We start from the raw sequence: 14909 nt of genomic DNA, 5'->3' as shown, positions 1-14909 counted from the left end.
GACGCTGGCTCTGAACGAAAACGCGTTGTGTAAACGCGTTGGCCTAGTACTTTTTGTCCCTCTCTGCTATTATAGTTTTTCAAGATGGCAGAACCATAGATATCATATATAAAGGCTAGATGTCTCGTGCGCGCTGCTGGCCAATGGAGGTCGACGTCCGCACGTGGCGGCCATCTTGCCACAGTGTGCTCGCTCACTTGTTTAATGGTGCATGTACTTTTAAATAACCATAACTTGCTCAATTTTCTACTGATTTTCAAACGGTTTGGTTTGTTATAAACGTCAGAGATGTAGTTATGACACTGCATACATACACTGCATACATATGAATAATTATAACATACATGTTCAAGCATTCGGAATTATAGCCACGTTAATAACATTTGTAAGAAACCAAACCGTTTGTAAAATCCGTCAAGATTTCAGCGAGATAAGAGGATTTGTGTGCGTGCTGATCACTCACCTTAATTCACAGCTTCACTGTGACAAGATGGCCGAACGGTGATGCCGGAAGTGACTGCGCCATAAGACATCTAGCGTTTATATATGATATCTATGGGCAGAACATCAAAGCCTCCGTGGACCTACCCGTCCCATGTATATAAAAATAATAAACTCTTCGTTTACGAGGATAAGTCAGATAATTAGCAGAGGTATTTGTACACCATTGAGGACATATTTATGAATAAAAATATTGATTTTAGATAATAAAATACCTAAAAAACTATACATTGTCCCTTTAAGTGTAAGAATTCAAATGTTTAACCCTAATTAAAGCTATATTTAACCACACTGACTTATTTGTTGTAATACTGTGGCTGTACAAATGTTAACTTTATCAGTCCAACTAAAAGACACATGGTTACTACACTTTTACTATAGTAAAAGCATGGTTCATTTTCATCGGGGTATTTTTGAGTATTATACATAATTATGAAGTTTAATTATGATTAAGTTTAAAATATGTTAAACAATAGTTATACTATAAACTTTAAATATTTTAACTCAGAAAATAAGTAGCTTTCGTTAAAAACACATTGCACACGATTGCACATGAACGTCAGAACCAGCCGCCTCACAAACGACCTGCGTTTGGTTAATCCAGTGGTTCCCAAACCTGTCCTGAAGGACCCCCAACACTGCACGTTTTCTTTGTCTCCCTCATCAAACACACCTGATTCAACTCATCAGCTCATTAACCCATGTGATAATGAGCTGATGAGTTGAATCAGGTGTGTTTGATTAGGGAGACAAAGAAAACGTGCAGTGTTGGGGGTCCTTCAGGACAGGTTTGGGAACCACTGGATCTACGACGACGCCCTGCTTCACTCCTCAATTTGGTAGAACACATTGTAAATGTATTGTGGAAAAAACGATGAGGAAAAAAAGATAAAAAGATGGGAATAGTAAATAAAATTATATTGGATATGAATGAATGAAATGTAAAATGTTTTGTTAACAGTCGCGGTATGCGTAACTAGGCAACCACGTTCAAGTTCACGTTGCATGACGTCATCGAAGTATGTCCCAGAACGTGCATACTCTTTTGCTACACACTCAAAAGTATGTACTTTTTCCTCACAAAAAAAGTACATACTTTTAGGTCGTAGTATAAGTAGGCGAATTGGGACTCAGCAACTGTCTATGTTCATGAACCGTTTCCAAGGTTGCGTTCCAGTCCACTTTTAGACACGCACTTGCGAACTTCCTTAAGCACTTCCCCTCGGGGGAATCCTTACCACCATTTTGAAGTGCGTTCCACTTCGTGAAGTGGACGAGGGAAGTTTATATGGAGAGAGCCTCGTTCCCTCGATTTTGACCGAGGGAGCGAGTCTACTTCATATGTACACTTCAGGCACCTATATGTCCTACAATGCAGTACGATTGTGACGTCCCCACAGATCTCATCTAATCACCACCACAACAAACAACTCTAGCCTATTATATATTAATTCTATTTTTTTATTATTATTATTATTTAAAACAACTCAAACACACTTATAAACATTTGGATGCTGCATTAAACAAATTCTTAAAGGGAAAAATAAATAAATAAATACTCCATAGCTGATTCCAAGTGATCAAGGGCTTAGGACGTTCCAATTCAGCCCATTGCAGTTTCCGCCAGTAGTGGGCACTCGTGCAACGTAAGCAAAGCAATGACGTACATCCGAGTGAACGAGAAGGAGGGAAGTTAGCGAGTGAAGGGCATGACAATTTTGGATTGGAACAGCACAAATCGCCCATTCTACAGGAAGATGCGTCACGACTCACACGCCATCATCGTGACGAAGAACGCAGTTTCAAACGCTTGGTTCAAACTCGCGGCTTTTTTCGTTTTGTGCCTAAGTGTAACGTTATGCATATTTGATCAAGGTTTTATAGTGCTTTAAACCTGTTGGTAGACATGACAGATGTCAGAGCGCTGAGTGTTTTTCAAGAGCGGGTGAAATCTTTGTTCGGCTCGTTTCTTGATGTCCTGCTGGTTGAAATTACAGAAGCGTATAGAGAGAGTTTCGCAGACAGCATGTGCATAAACCACTGTAAGTGTCATATCCTGACAAACAAAATCTAATTTTTGACAGTTGTGAATATATTTAATTGTGGTTATTAATGAATGTAGTTGCCTACTTAGTGTATTTTGGTGGGAACTATGGTTAAACTGAAATGTTCTCAGTAAAAAAAAAAAAAAAAGAAAGAAAGAAAAAGAAATAATAAACTGTGTTAAAATTCCCAACAGGGAACAATAAATATGCAAACAATAGGCAGTGCCTAAACGTGATAGTTCACCTCAAAATAAAATTATGTCATTATTTACTCACTGTGATGTAATTTTAAACCTGTACGTTATGACTTTGTTTCTTTTGCGTAACATAGGAATGTTTTGGGTGTTTTTGTCCATACAGTAAACGTTAGTAGGGTCAAAAACAATGCTGCACCCCATTAACTTTCACTGTATGGGCAATATACTGAATTCAGAAGTTTTTTTTTTTTTTTTTTTGTTCGGTGATGCTTTATGTAAATCATAGTTTAGTTTATTTATTTATTTATTTATAGCACAATAAAACAACTGCTGCTGTAAAAAACAACACCAATCAAAACAGTAAAATAACATACAAAGACATTTTACATAATATGAAAAACAAGCTCAGATCATGCCAAAATATTTCATAAAACTCTAAACCATGACCAGTTGTTTCTTTATATAAACGATAATAAGCATTCGCATAATTTGGGTACGCACAAAGTCAAATTAGAGTAAATAAGGAGTCAGTATTCTCCACACTCATCAAAAACAGAGGAAAACATGAAAAAGTTGGCACAAATTGTGTATTAAAGGCAGGTGAAATCGTTGTAAATATTACTGTAGTGATATGTAAGTGTCTTTTGCATGTTTCATCATTTACTGATATTTCAAAATGCTTCCCAACATTTTGACAAATAATAAAAAAAGAGGTATATTGTTTTTTTCTGCTTAAGAAACATTCACACAGTAAATTATGCTATAAGGGGATTGGAGGTAAAAAAAGAAAAAAAAAGAAGAAATGACAAATTCACAAAAACTGCTAATGTCACCCATATTTTAAAACTCTGTAGACTCATTCAATTCAATCTATTCACATTTATTTGTATAGTACCTTTCACAACTAGAGGTACTCGATGCATATCGTTTCAAAGCAGCTTTACAGAAAATCCATGCGTCTATATTACAATTTAGAGTAATCTGTTGTAAATGTACAGTTCTAAGATAATACAAATCATTCAAATAACATCATTCAGAAAAGGTGAAAGATAAGAGAGAAGCAGTTGTTAGCATTACAGTGTTTGTTTCTGAATTTATGCTTTTGTTTGAAGAAGGTCACCTTAATGTTATCTCACAAACTTTTTTTAAAATTTACTTTCCGTTTTAAAAAGAAAGACGGTCATATTGCTTACCACGGTGAGTGAATAATGGTTGAACTTTAATTTTGGGGTGAACTATCGCTTTAAACATGATTGATCATTACTGAAATCTGAGTGAATTCAAGGGCTTCAATAAAATAAAATGAAAATAAACATGAAATTTTATGTTTTTTTTTTTTATATAAATGACATTTTATAAAATTTATACAATTATGTAATTTTATGTAATTCAAAATATTTCTGAAATTCTTGTTTTGCAGGTGAACAATGTGCCAGTAATCGGCTTGAGTGCAATGACAGTAAGGTAAATTTGTCCTGTTCTGACGCTGTTTTCTGTTTTGTGATAGTTGTTCATGAGTTTCTTGTTTGTCCTGAGCAGTTCAACTGCCCACTTTTCTTCAGGAAAATCCTCCAGGTCCCTTTTTTTGGACCCTTTCCAGTGGGGCTGTCACTAATGATTATTTTGGTAATCGGTCGGTTATTTTGACGATTGAGTAATCGAATTACCCTGGTAATCCAGAGTTCTCGCGAGAGTTGAATTTGCTCAGCGAGTTACTCTGGTGTCGAGTAATGGTGCTCATTAAATATGCCCCTCGATCTGAGCTGCACCAATCACATCGGGTTATCTGATATAGGCGGGCCAGAGGCGAGCTAAACAGATGACGACAGCGCTGTGACGTCGAAGTCATTAGTAAACATTGCAAGATGGCGATGGATGAATACCAGTTGTTTGAAACGGCTTTGGCTGCTACAATGAACGAGTTAGACTTGGCTTTTTATCTAAAACAGGAACAGAAGACGCCGCTCGAATCGTTCCTTTGAAAGAAGGATGTTTTTGCTGTTTTGCAACCGGATACGGTAAGAGTCTAATCCATACCTGTCAACATTTGGTTTTCAAAATCCGGGAGATTTGTGCGGGGACCGTTCGGTGCGGAGGGGGTTTGGCGAATAGCAAGAGGTAGGCTCATGCTGTTAAGTGTACTGCGGGGACACCGCCTTCACCTGCCATGTCTATCGGCTCGCTTTCGGGGGGTTAAACTTTACGCGACTGCGCAACTGGGTTATAGGTTGCCAGGTTGAGGTGACAAACGGGTTGAAATTGTATATGGTGTGTGGATTGTGTGAATATAATGCATTTAATACAAGATCTGGAAACTGGTCAACATTAGACAAACATATTGGTCCGATTACTCATAAAGGAGTTTGGGCCATGCAAATTACATAGAGAAATAACAAACCGGGAGGGGTCCGGGAGATAGGGCTAAAAAACGGGAGAAACCCGGGAAAAACGGGAGTGTTGACAGGTATGGTCTAATCTACCAGTTAGCTCCGCTGGTAGCTAAGCGTATGGGGTTTATTGTTGTGATTGGTCGTAGTGTTATCCTATTGCGTGCAGTGAGATTTTCAAATGCATGCTTGGTGCCGCCCCTCGAGCTGGCCGATTTTCATTAGTCGACGCCAGACCATTAATCTTTTAGATTTAGGTCTGGATTTCCAGGCTATAATCGAATAAGTGAACAATAGCCTTTAAAATGACTTAAAGTGTTAGTTCAGCCAAAAATGAAAATTCTGTCATCATTTACTCATGTTGTTCCAAACATGAAGACACAAATGAAGATGTTTTTAATGAAATCTGAGAGATTTCTGTCCTTCCATTGAAAGTAGGGCTGCTTCAAACTAAAGACTTTTGTAGTCGACTAGTAGTCCTTCTTTAAAGCCATTAGTCTAATAATCGTACGTTTATATTAATTTAATTACTTAAATCTATACCGCGGAGAATACTAAACCAGAATGAGCCTTTAATATTGGCAAAATTTAGACATTCAGCTGTTTGCAATGAACAAATCAAACAAAAGTAAGTAAACTATTTCAACACAACAAATGTGGCAATGGGTTTCCCAAAATTCAACTGAAAATGCTATGCTATATTATGATTTTTAAATGGTTAAATATATCGTGCAGCCGTAGAAAACGGTCTAATAATGCAGATCATGGATTCTCGTCCATGGAATGCATCACTTCCCGTATTTTGCCAGTTAATCGACACTGGTTAATTGTAATCAAGGATTTTTTTATTTAAAATTGAGCACTCGAATTTAATCAAAGAATCGTGACAGCCCTACTTTCCAGCAATGACTATGACTTTGAGATCCATCTTTTTGCACTGAGGACAATTGAGGCCCTTATACACAACTATTACAAAAGCTGCAAATATTCACTTATGCCTGGAAGGCAACACAATTCATTTGTGATCTGGGGGGTGTAAGATGTATAAACTTATACAATTAAAGTAGGCATTGATGGCTCCATGAAGAACCCTTTACATTTCTGGAATCTTTTTCTTTAGATGAATAAAATGTTCTTCATACTAAAAAATGGTGCTTCTTTTAAGACCTCCATTCTTAAAAATAAAGGTTCTAAAAGTTGTTTTCAGAGGGGCTTTCACACCAGATGAACGTTTTCGTAGTTCCTACAACTATTGGCGGAAGTACCTGCTTTTAGGCATGTTCGCACCTCAGGAACTGCAAATGATTTTAGTTATAGGAACGCCTTTTGGGGAGACTTAATTAGCTCCTACTTTAGAGTAGGGTGTAACCCAGCACAATAGGAACTACCAGTGACGTGTAAGTGTACATTGAATGGCCGAACGCATGCCATACGAAACACCAGCACCCACCATTTTTAAAAAGCTGCATATGGCTTGTCATTAGTTTAAAGAACTTTTTATACTTGATCTGACTCAATAAATTCACTTTTCTGGCTTGTCGTTGGTCTAATGTAATTGAGTTTAGTTGTCTTGAAGTAAAACAATTTGTTTGGGTGTAATTTAAACTAATTGCTTTAAATCAAATTAAAATTTTACGTCCACGTCCAAACCACGTGACTACTGACGTCATCAAGCTTGGGTCGAGAGAATTTTCTGTTCGGCCACCATCTTGTTTTGCTGTATGAAGACCGTTGCGGATACGCAATTTCCACAGTATTGGTGAGTAATCCTAAAAATAAGTTTTCATTAAGTTTTATCACCGCTGATATACATTTGTATAATATTAAAGTAGAAGTCAATGCATTCATGCATGTGTTTGGTTGAATATCTTTTATTTTGGTCAGAGTCATCTGATATTTCAAGTACAGTTAGCTAAATTATAACTGTCAGGCCTAATAATGATGGATAGCCATTAATAAATACTTAAGTAGTAACGTTAGATAATTTGTGGACTTTTAATTAGGCCTACATTATTTATTTGGGTTTTTCATGCATCGAAAATTACAAGGCGGCCGCCTCCGTCTAATGTCGTTCCCGATCCGGCTGTCCTCAAAACTCAGACAGGCTCAGATTAGGCCTGTCGCGATAAATAATCAGAAATATATATCTTTGTTACTCAATCATTCACAAATTCTAATATAATTATTTAGGTGGTGTAAAGCCATTTCATATCTTGTTGTGAGGGACAGAAGAAATTTTACATCGTTAAATTAAAGTTTACGCAAACTCGACTTCCCTCCGCTGCAGCTGTCAATCATTCTCCATTCAGCATTCAAACAGCGCGTCGTGGTAAAACTCCTCGTCTACCAAATTTAATAATCGTGACAGCCCAAGTTCAGATACCTATTTTCCAAGCAGGATTTTACCTCCTTCTACTCATTTTGATCCAGGAAAAACCCTAAAATAGTATATAATTGTTACTATCGGTAGAGATTGTATATAATACATTGCGTATCTGCATTTCGTTCATTGAGTGGATTGCATAAAGTTTCTGACATACGATTGATGTAGAAACATTGGTGAATGAGAAAAATAAAGTAGCAAGAGTGGTTAATACTTTAAAATTAGTCAAGCAACAGTTAAGTTGGTGTGATGATCATGCTTCAAATCAAATGACAAGTTTGCATTCTGTTTAAGCCACGTGACCACGGACAAAATTCTTATCGACCATCATCTTCTTTTGCTGCAGGATAACCTCATGGTGGACACAAAATTACATATGGTGAGTAATCTTACAAATTAAGTTAAGTTTGTTTCTATCATACATTTATAATCACATGAGGATCAGTTAACTGATTAATGCAAGTGTTTTATCAAATAATTAAAAGTTTGTATTCAAAGTGGACATCAGAGAATTTACACTTTATCAATATATTGCACAGCACTGAATTGAGTTCTTTTTAGTGTCATATGGCGTTTGAATGGTCATAGATATTTTATTTTAATTGAAAATGTCTACCTTGCCAAGTATTCAGAGAATTGTTTCTTTTTTTTTTGCTTGTGTGTCTTTCAGATTGGCCAGAAAGATGAAGCACAGAGAGAACTTGGACAGTTTTTGTGCTCTGTGAAAGTGATGGTCTAAGCACTCCCCTGGACATCAGCATTGTCATTGATGGTATTGAGGTTTTACATGAGTTGTCCTCAGTTGCATCTGCTTGTGCCATGATGTTTGGAATCACGTACTGAGAACGTGAGGTATCCTGAAGTACTTAAATATATCTTTGAGGCCTTTCAAAAAATTGTCATGGACATAGCGAAGATGCAAATGGATTTTAAAGGGTTAATTCATCCAAAAATGAAAAATTTTGTCAGTATTTACTCACCCTCAAGTTGTTCCATCCCCGTAAGACTTTTGTTCATCTTCTTGACGTGTTCACGAGAGCAACACAACGCATGCGCAAGAACTGAGAAGATGCCGCAGATGGGTCTCGATGTAGTGTTTAAAATGGTTGTAAAGTGTGCATTTACTGGATGTCCGAATCGTGAGAAACCAACGAGAAAACGTATAAGTTCCTTGCCAATGCTGCTAAATGAATGGCTTACCTTTCAACCTTTTCCCATCAAATGATCGTGAGCGTCATCTTCTCAGTTCTCGCGCATTTGTCGTGGCGCTCTCGTGAACTCACTCAGACCCAAACTCAAGAAAATTAATAGTTGAATAAAGTCGTAATTTTTGTTTGTTTTTTGTACACAAAAAGTATTCTCGTCCCTTGATAAACTTAAGGTTGAGCCACTGTAGTCACTTGGACTATTTTAACAATGTCTTTACTAACTTGTCTTGGCCGGCAGAATGAAATTACCTAGCAACCTATGAAGGAGTGAGACAGCTTTCAGATCTCATTAAAAATATTTCAATTTGGTGAACTAACCCTTTAAATGTTCCTGCATGTCATGTCTTTTAAGGAGCTTTCAATGTTTTTTTTTTTTTCAATGAATTGATGTTACACTGGATGATTTATCAATGCCATTTTAAGGGCTTTTCAATGTTTTCTGTTACATTCAATTAATGCAAGATAATCTGAAATGTCGAGTGACAATTTTACTGTAGCAAATGGAATTGATGTATACATTTATTGATGGATGTTTTTTGTTTGTTTTTTTGTACAAAATGACATTGTTGACGGTTTTATTATTGAATGTATTTTTTTTATTTATTAAGTCATGCACTAAAACGGTTTCAGTATTGACTTTTGTAAATCAAATGAATTCTTCATCAAATGTTTTTAGAACAAGTGGAAATTCTGGTTTCTGTGAGTTTGTTGGAAGATTGCACTAAATAAACAGTTAAATGTTTGATTCCAGAGTGTAAAAGGCTTATTTTTTCAGAAAAAATTTCGGTGATATTTCATGTTTGTAATTTTGTTTTGTATTTATTTTGATATTTAATATATAAAAGTTTTAAAAATGAAGTTAATCCAAATAATAATTTATAATTTAATGCTAATTAAACAAATCTCTTTGGTTGAAAGAGTATTTTTACTTTCAGTTGACTATGGAAATGTGATTTGAGTAAATGAATTTTTTTAAGTTGAGATAAAGTAAACCGATTACTTGTAACAAGTTGAAGTAATTTTTTTACTTTGATCCAACGACTCATTTTTTTCAGTGTGTGTAAACAAACAGTTACATATACCTACTCCTTGAACTAACTTCACGAACCCTTAAGTCCAGGCACTTCTCAACCTATCACTGCATACTCCATCCTCAAGTTGTTGATGTTGTTAAATGCCACAGTTAAATGATGTCACTGTCGACTGGCTTACGTTCCTCCTGGTGGTGTGAATGCAACCAGGAAAATGACCCTAGCGAAAAATGTAGTTCTCATGGGACCTCCCTGGTGGCTAGTTTCTATAACAGAGTTCCTATAACTATGGTGCGAAAGTCCCTAGTGATGCCATAGATAGAAGAACCATTTTTGGTTCCTCACAAAACCTTTTAGTGATCAGTTCTTAAAAGAAGTAAGTTTTTGTGTGTGTGTGTGTGAAACATTTTAATAATCTGAATCTTTATTCACTATAAAGAACCTTTTTTGCATTAGAAAGGTTCAATGAATGAATGGTTCTTCATGGATCCATCAGTGCCATTAAAGAACCTTTATTTCTAAGATATTGTTCACTGAAAAGTTATTTTATGGCATCAATTATATGTCAAAAAGCCTTTGAACCTTTTTTTTTGTGCAGTCTGGCTTAAATAATACTTGACTTTGCACAGTCTGCATTGACTTTTTACCCAATATCTAATTGGAATAATATTGTACCGTCAGCAGTCATATAGGTCAAGTGAAATCCATGTAAAGGGCCATTTGGCTTCACTTTTAACTTTACTCTGTGCATCTGGTTTAACTCCTTTATCCACTATGTTTGATTGCACAATAATTGCATCATCATAGTATATGATTTTCTTCCTTTTTTAATTCTTTTTAATTGTCTTTTGTCCTGCAGTCTCAGCAGAACAGTGAAGTCAGAGTGGAATCTGAAGAGTCCCAGCCATTAATGAGCTTTCAATGTAGTGACACAGTCACTCCATTGCAGTTGACGCACAGGGAATCTGAACAACCAGAAGTAGAACCAAACCAGTCAAACACCCTGAAAATTCTCAATCCGTATCCAGTTCAGGTGTCATCTCCTATATTAACAGCACAGTTAAAACAGGATGACATACAGATAGCCATTGTAGAAGATACAATGATACAAACTACAGAATCCATAAATGACAATGAAATGCAGACATTTCTGGAGATTCCCACCATACCCGTCGGAAAGCCTGAAGAAGGGCCGCCAACTGTTGATCATCAGCCAGAAACATTGGGCAAGACTGAACCAGAGCCCGAACAAGTCATTAAACGAGAAAATGAAGATGTTGCTGTGACGACTGAAGAAGAAGAACTAGAAACTGGATGTCAAGAGGAGACGCAACTGTGCCAGACCTCATGTGAAAATACTCACGCTCAGATGAAGCCTGAAGATGGTGAGCTTCTTGAACCAGTAGAGTTAGACCAGAGCACCTCTTTTCAACGAGAGGATTCATGTCTTCACTGGAATCAGTCTTCTTTTGGGGTTTATTTTGGCACTGTACGAAGCCAGACACCTCAGAGCCATCTTGTAAAAATGGAGTCACAGGAAATGCTTGAACCTTTACAGAGGCTGGACAACTATCAACTGTCCAATCGCTCTTTGACGCCTCAACTCAGGGGGTGTTTAAAACCTTGCTTTGTACAAATCCAGAAGGCTGAAATACTGCAAAAATCCATAAGCCAGTCTAGACAACTGCATGTTTGCAGTATCTGTAACAAATTCTTTATCTACAAGAGAACCCTAAGAAGGCACAAACGCTTCCACACCGGCGAGAAACCCTACAGCTGCTCGCTCTGCTCCAAGACCTTCATCCTACGCAAAACCCTCCGTCAGCACAAAAAACTACATTTAAGGAGACCGTACAGCTGCACTCAATGTGGCAAGAGGTTCAAACACTGGAGAAAGCTACGCATCCATTGGCGTTCTCATGCCGGAGAGAGTCCGTTCAAGTGTAGCCTTTGTGGGAAATGTTGCAAGACTCTAAAGAGCCTTGACCGGCACCTGGCTTATGTTGACCACACCTGACTTATCGAGAGAGGAATCAATTGTTTTAAAAAAGATGCAAGGACATCTTTGTATTGTCATTTGTGTGTGAATATTGTTGCACCATTTTGTCTCAATTATAACTAAGTGGAATAAATGGGTTGTATGTGTTCTTTATTGATTAATTGTTTCTTTTAAATGACAAGTAACAAAAACTTACATTCAGTAAAGAATGTTGGTCTGTAAGGGTTTTCTTTTCTTTTTTTCTTTTTTTTTCTTTTTTTTGTTAATGTATTGAGGATTTTCCTGGCCAGTCCACAGAATACACTCTAAAAACAAATGTTTTGGCTCAAGAAAAATAATAATAAATATAACGCAATGTTTTGCATCAATATTTTTGAGTTATAACAACTTCTGATTAAATTGTTCAACCAACAAACTACATTAAGTTAGAAGGAAATTAATTTGTTGCAATGCTCATAAAAATTAAGTTGTTCCAATAGTTTAGTTTCAACATAATTAAAATGGAGTGGTGGCCCTGGAACCCATTAATCTTACCTATTTTAGGTCAAATTAACAGCATAGCACATACTTTGTACCTTATTTATCATGCAAATTTTATGAACATTGCTTATTCTTTATATAAAAATGATTTTAGTTTAATCAACAAAAATGTTAGACTTGTAATTTAAATCTAATTCAAAATCATAAATTTAAAAACTAATTTATTATCTTAAGTTAACATAATGAGTGGATTCAACAATTTATAATTGTAGATGTGTCAAGATCAAACATACTTTTGATGTATTTTAACCCTTTGTGCACTGTTCGATTTCTGGGTACGGCCTTATTGGAGCGGGTCAAATTTACTAATTTACAAATCCTAATTGGATTCAATAAAATTGTCCAAAACTCACACTACTTACTTCTACAGTACTTTTCACACATTACAAAGAATAAATATCTGAATTTAAATGTTTTTAACCATTATTTTTAAGACTGCCCCTCACCCACATCTGTGTGATGTTTGCGATTACACATTTAAAACAATGCTATCTTGACTAACTATAGATCATTTGAAAGCTTTCAGACTAGTTTTCATATTTGGTGCCTGTTTTTTCAAAAGAAATGACAGCAATAGATACATTTCGATAGATCCTCCGTTTGTGATACGGTGCCAAACACGCTCTGTTCTTTACATATGTTTTAATGCATGTTTTAGAGATTGAATTTAATATTTATGTTACACCCCTACTCTTTTTCAAAGGGCATCCTGGACCAATTTGTCCTCTGTGCATCATCATGGCCTCCTTATTCATCCCCATATATTTATACTGATTGGCTTCATCACTCCGTCTCCTCTCCATCAATAATTATGCCCAAATTACTTCTGAATAGTATGTCTATAAATATTTAGAAAATTGTGGAAATATATGGTTCAGATCACTTAAACCATATATGGAAATCAAAGAGTCCTTATATGGTCACCAGTGAAGCCTGGATTTCATCTAGTGGGAAAGTTTGGGACTTGCCCAAAAAATCTTACTTAAAAGCATTTATTTTTAGATGTTGTGATGGATTTTTTAATGAATAAAATAGCAAACTGTGTATCAAACTAATCATAATTCTAACATCTAACCTTACTTCTCCTTTAGGCCTAACATTATAACACTTGAACAAAATGTAGGCTACTCTGAACCAATGGAAAATTCTGGTTAGATGCTGGCTAGACAATTTCAAAAATATAAGTCTAGAATATTCTCATGACATAGTGAGTAATCAACTGAACTTCTAACCTTTTCCATTTTATTTTATGATTTGAGATCTAAGTTGCTTCTACCTAGTAACAGAAGGGTTTTCGAACCAATCAATTTGTAGGGAAATGATGTAATGTCTCATGTCACTTTTTCTATGCTCCTATTCTATAAAAACTATTGTATTATTTTTGCTGGTTGGATTCTCTCTGAAATTTGTCTGAGATCCCCCGGCCGTGATTAAAGCATATTCGAAGGCATTGTCTGGAGTCTGTCTGCTGTGCAGCAAGTTAGTTAAGCTTACTAGACATTTTGATAGTGTTAGGAAAAGGGACAAGATGTCATCCAACTCGAAGCCAGTTGTCAACTGTAGACGCAGAGCTAGAATATAAAGATTATTGGGTGTCGATTGGAGATGCCCCAGATATAGATATTAAGTGTCGACTGTAGATGCTTGGGTGTCAATTGGAGACGCCCCAGGTAATTTTGAGTCAGGTGCAGAAAGAAGAAAAATCCACCACAATGTTAACCTAAAATTTGGCACAGAACTTGTTCAGATGTTTGGCTTTGATTTAGAGTTAAACATGCTTTGTAAAATACATATTTTGTAAAAAAAAAAAAAAAAAAAACTTTTACAACTTATAACTTTTACTTTTATAACTTTTTTTTTTTTTTTTTTTTACAGGTTTACAATAATCTGACATTTCGCCTTTAAAAAGATATACCAAACTTAGGTCTGTGCTCTGCCTGTGCTTGAATTCCGAAGTATTCAAGATTATTAACAATTTAGGTTGGAAAAGTAATTTTCATTTGCATGTCTATGCTCAAAAAGTGGGACTGAAAGTTAACAGGTTAAACAGTTTTGTTTTCACAAACTTTGAAAATAAAAAGTTGTTAAACTCAGCAAGACACTGGCACTTCAGGACTAGTTGAAGAGCTCTGACATACAACAAAGAAATTTTATTTTGTGTCTGTAGTTGCTGAACATCAAGATAATTTACAAATGTATGCATTTCACTACACATCAGCATGTTGAAACTTTGCATGCATGTTCATGGGGAAAGAGTCACGAAATTTCAGGAACATTTTTGGTATAGTTGCTATAAAACATTAAAATATGTGGGTCAAATTGACCCATGAACATCACAAATGTAATACAAATTTTGTGTGTATATGTCAAAACACATGTTCATGATCCTAAATGAGAAAAAGTCACAAAATGTCAAGAAAAAAAGAAAAGAAAAAAAGGTTAACCAGTATTTCCCACAACTCAAAGATCATAACTGGTACCATGAGGACAATCCAGCAATCAAAGTCCAAACTGGAAAATTCAACACTGAAGGTTAAGTGAGGAAGACTGGATGGGCAAGACCAGACCAGGCCTAGGTTGCTTTCAATATAATTTTATTGTTACATATTTCAAGTACT

The 14909-nt window shown here is 35.9% G+C and overlaps 1 protein-coding gene across 2 annotated transcripts; it reads left to right on the top strand.

Moving 5' to 3' along the window:
• Positions 1-2180: 2180 nt before the first annotated feature.
• On the top strand, positions 2181-13741 carry LOC311079721 (uncharacterized protein). 2 transcript variants are annotated; one of them, XM_084109376.1, is made up of 3 exons: positions 2181-2543; positions 4164-4207; positions 10612-13741. In XM_084109376.1, the coding sequence occupies exons 1-3, from the start codon at positions 2408-2410 to the stop codon at positions 11767-11769; spliced, it is 1338 nt and encodes a 445-aa protein (XP_083965502.1). In that variant the 5' UTR covers positions 2181-2407; the 3' UTR covers positions 11770-13741. The 2 variants fall into 2 exon arrangements, 1 of the variants encoding a protein (XP_083965502.1); XR_014605438.1 differs by lacking the exon at positions 10612-13741 and adding an exon at positions 8184-9466 and having other exon boundaries at positions 2200-2543; positions 4164-7892.
• The last annotated feature ends 1168 nt before the right edge of the window (positions 13742-14909 follow it).

Source organism: Abramis brama (genome assembly GCF_963993115.1).
Source record: "Abramis brama genome assembly, chromosome: 3".
NCBI classification, from domain to species: domain Eukaryota; kingdom Metazoa; phylum Chordata; class Actinopteri; order Cypriniformes; family Leuciscidae; genus Abramis; species Abramis brama.
This window is presented reverse-complemented; position numbering and strand designations above follow the sequence as displayed.

Excerpts from the sequence above, each read along its gene's own strand:
- LOC311079721 (XM_084109376.1), top strand. The coding sequence starts at position 2,408 with ATGACAGATGTCAGAGCGCTGAGTGTTTTTCAAGAGCGGGTGAAATCT. Across the intron at positions 2,544-4,163 it reads CAGCATGTGCATAAACCACT|GTGAACAATGTGCCAGTAAT; the intron begins GTAAGTGTCATA and ends CTTGTTTTGCAG. Across the intron at positions 4,208-10,611 it reads TTGAGTGCAATGACAGTAAG|TCTCAGCAGAACAGTGAAGT; the intron begins GTAAATTTGTCC and ends TTTGTCCTGCAG.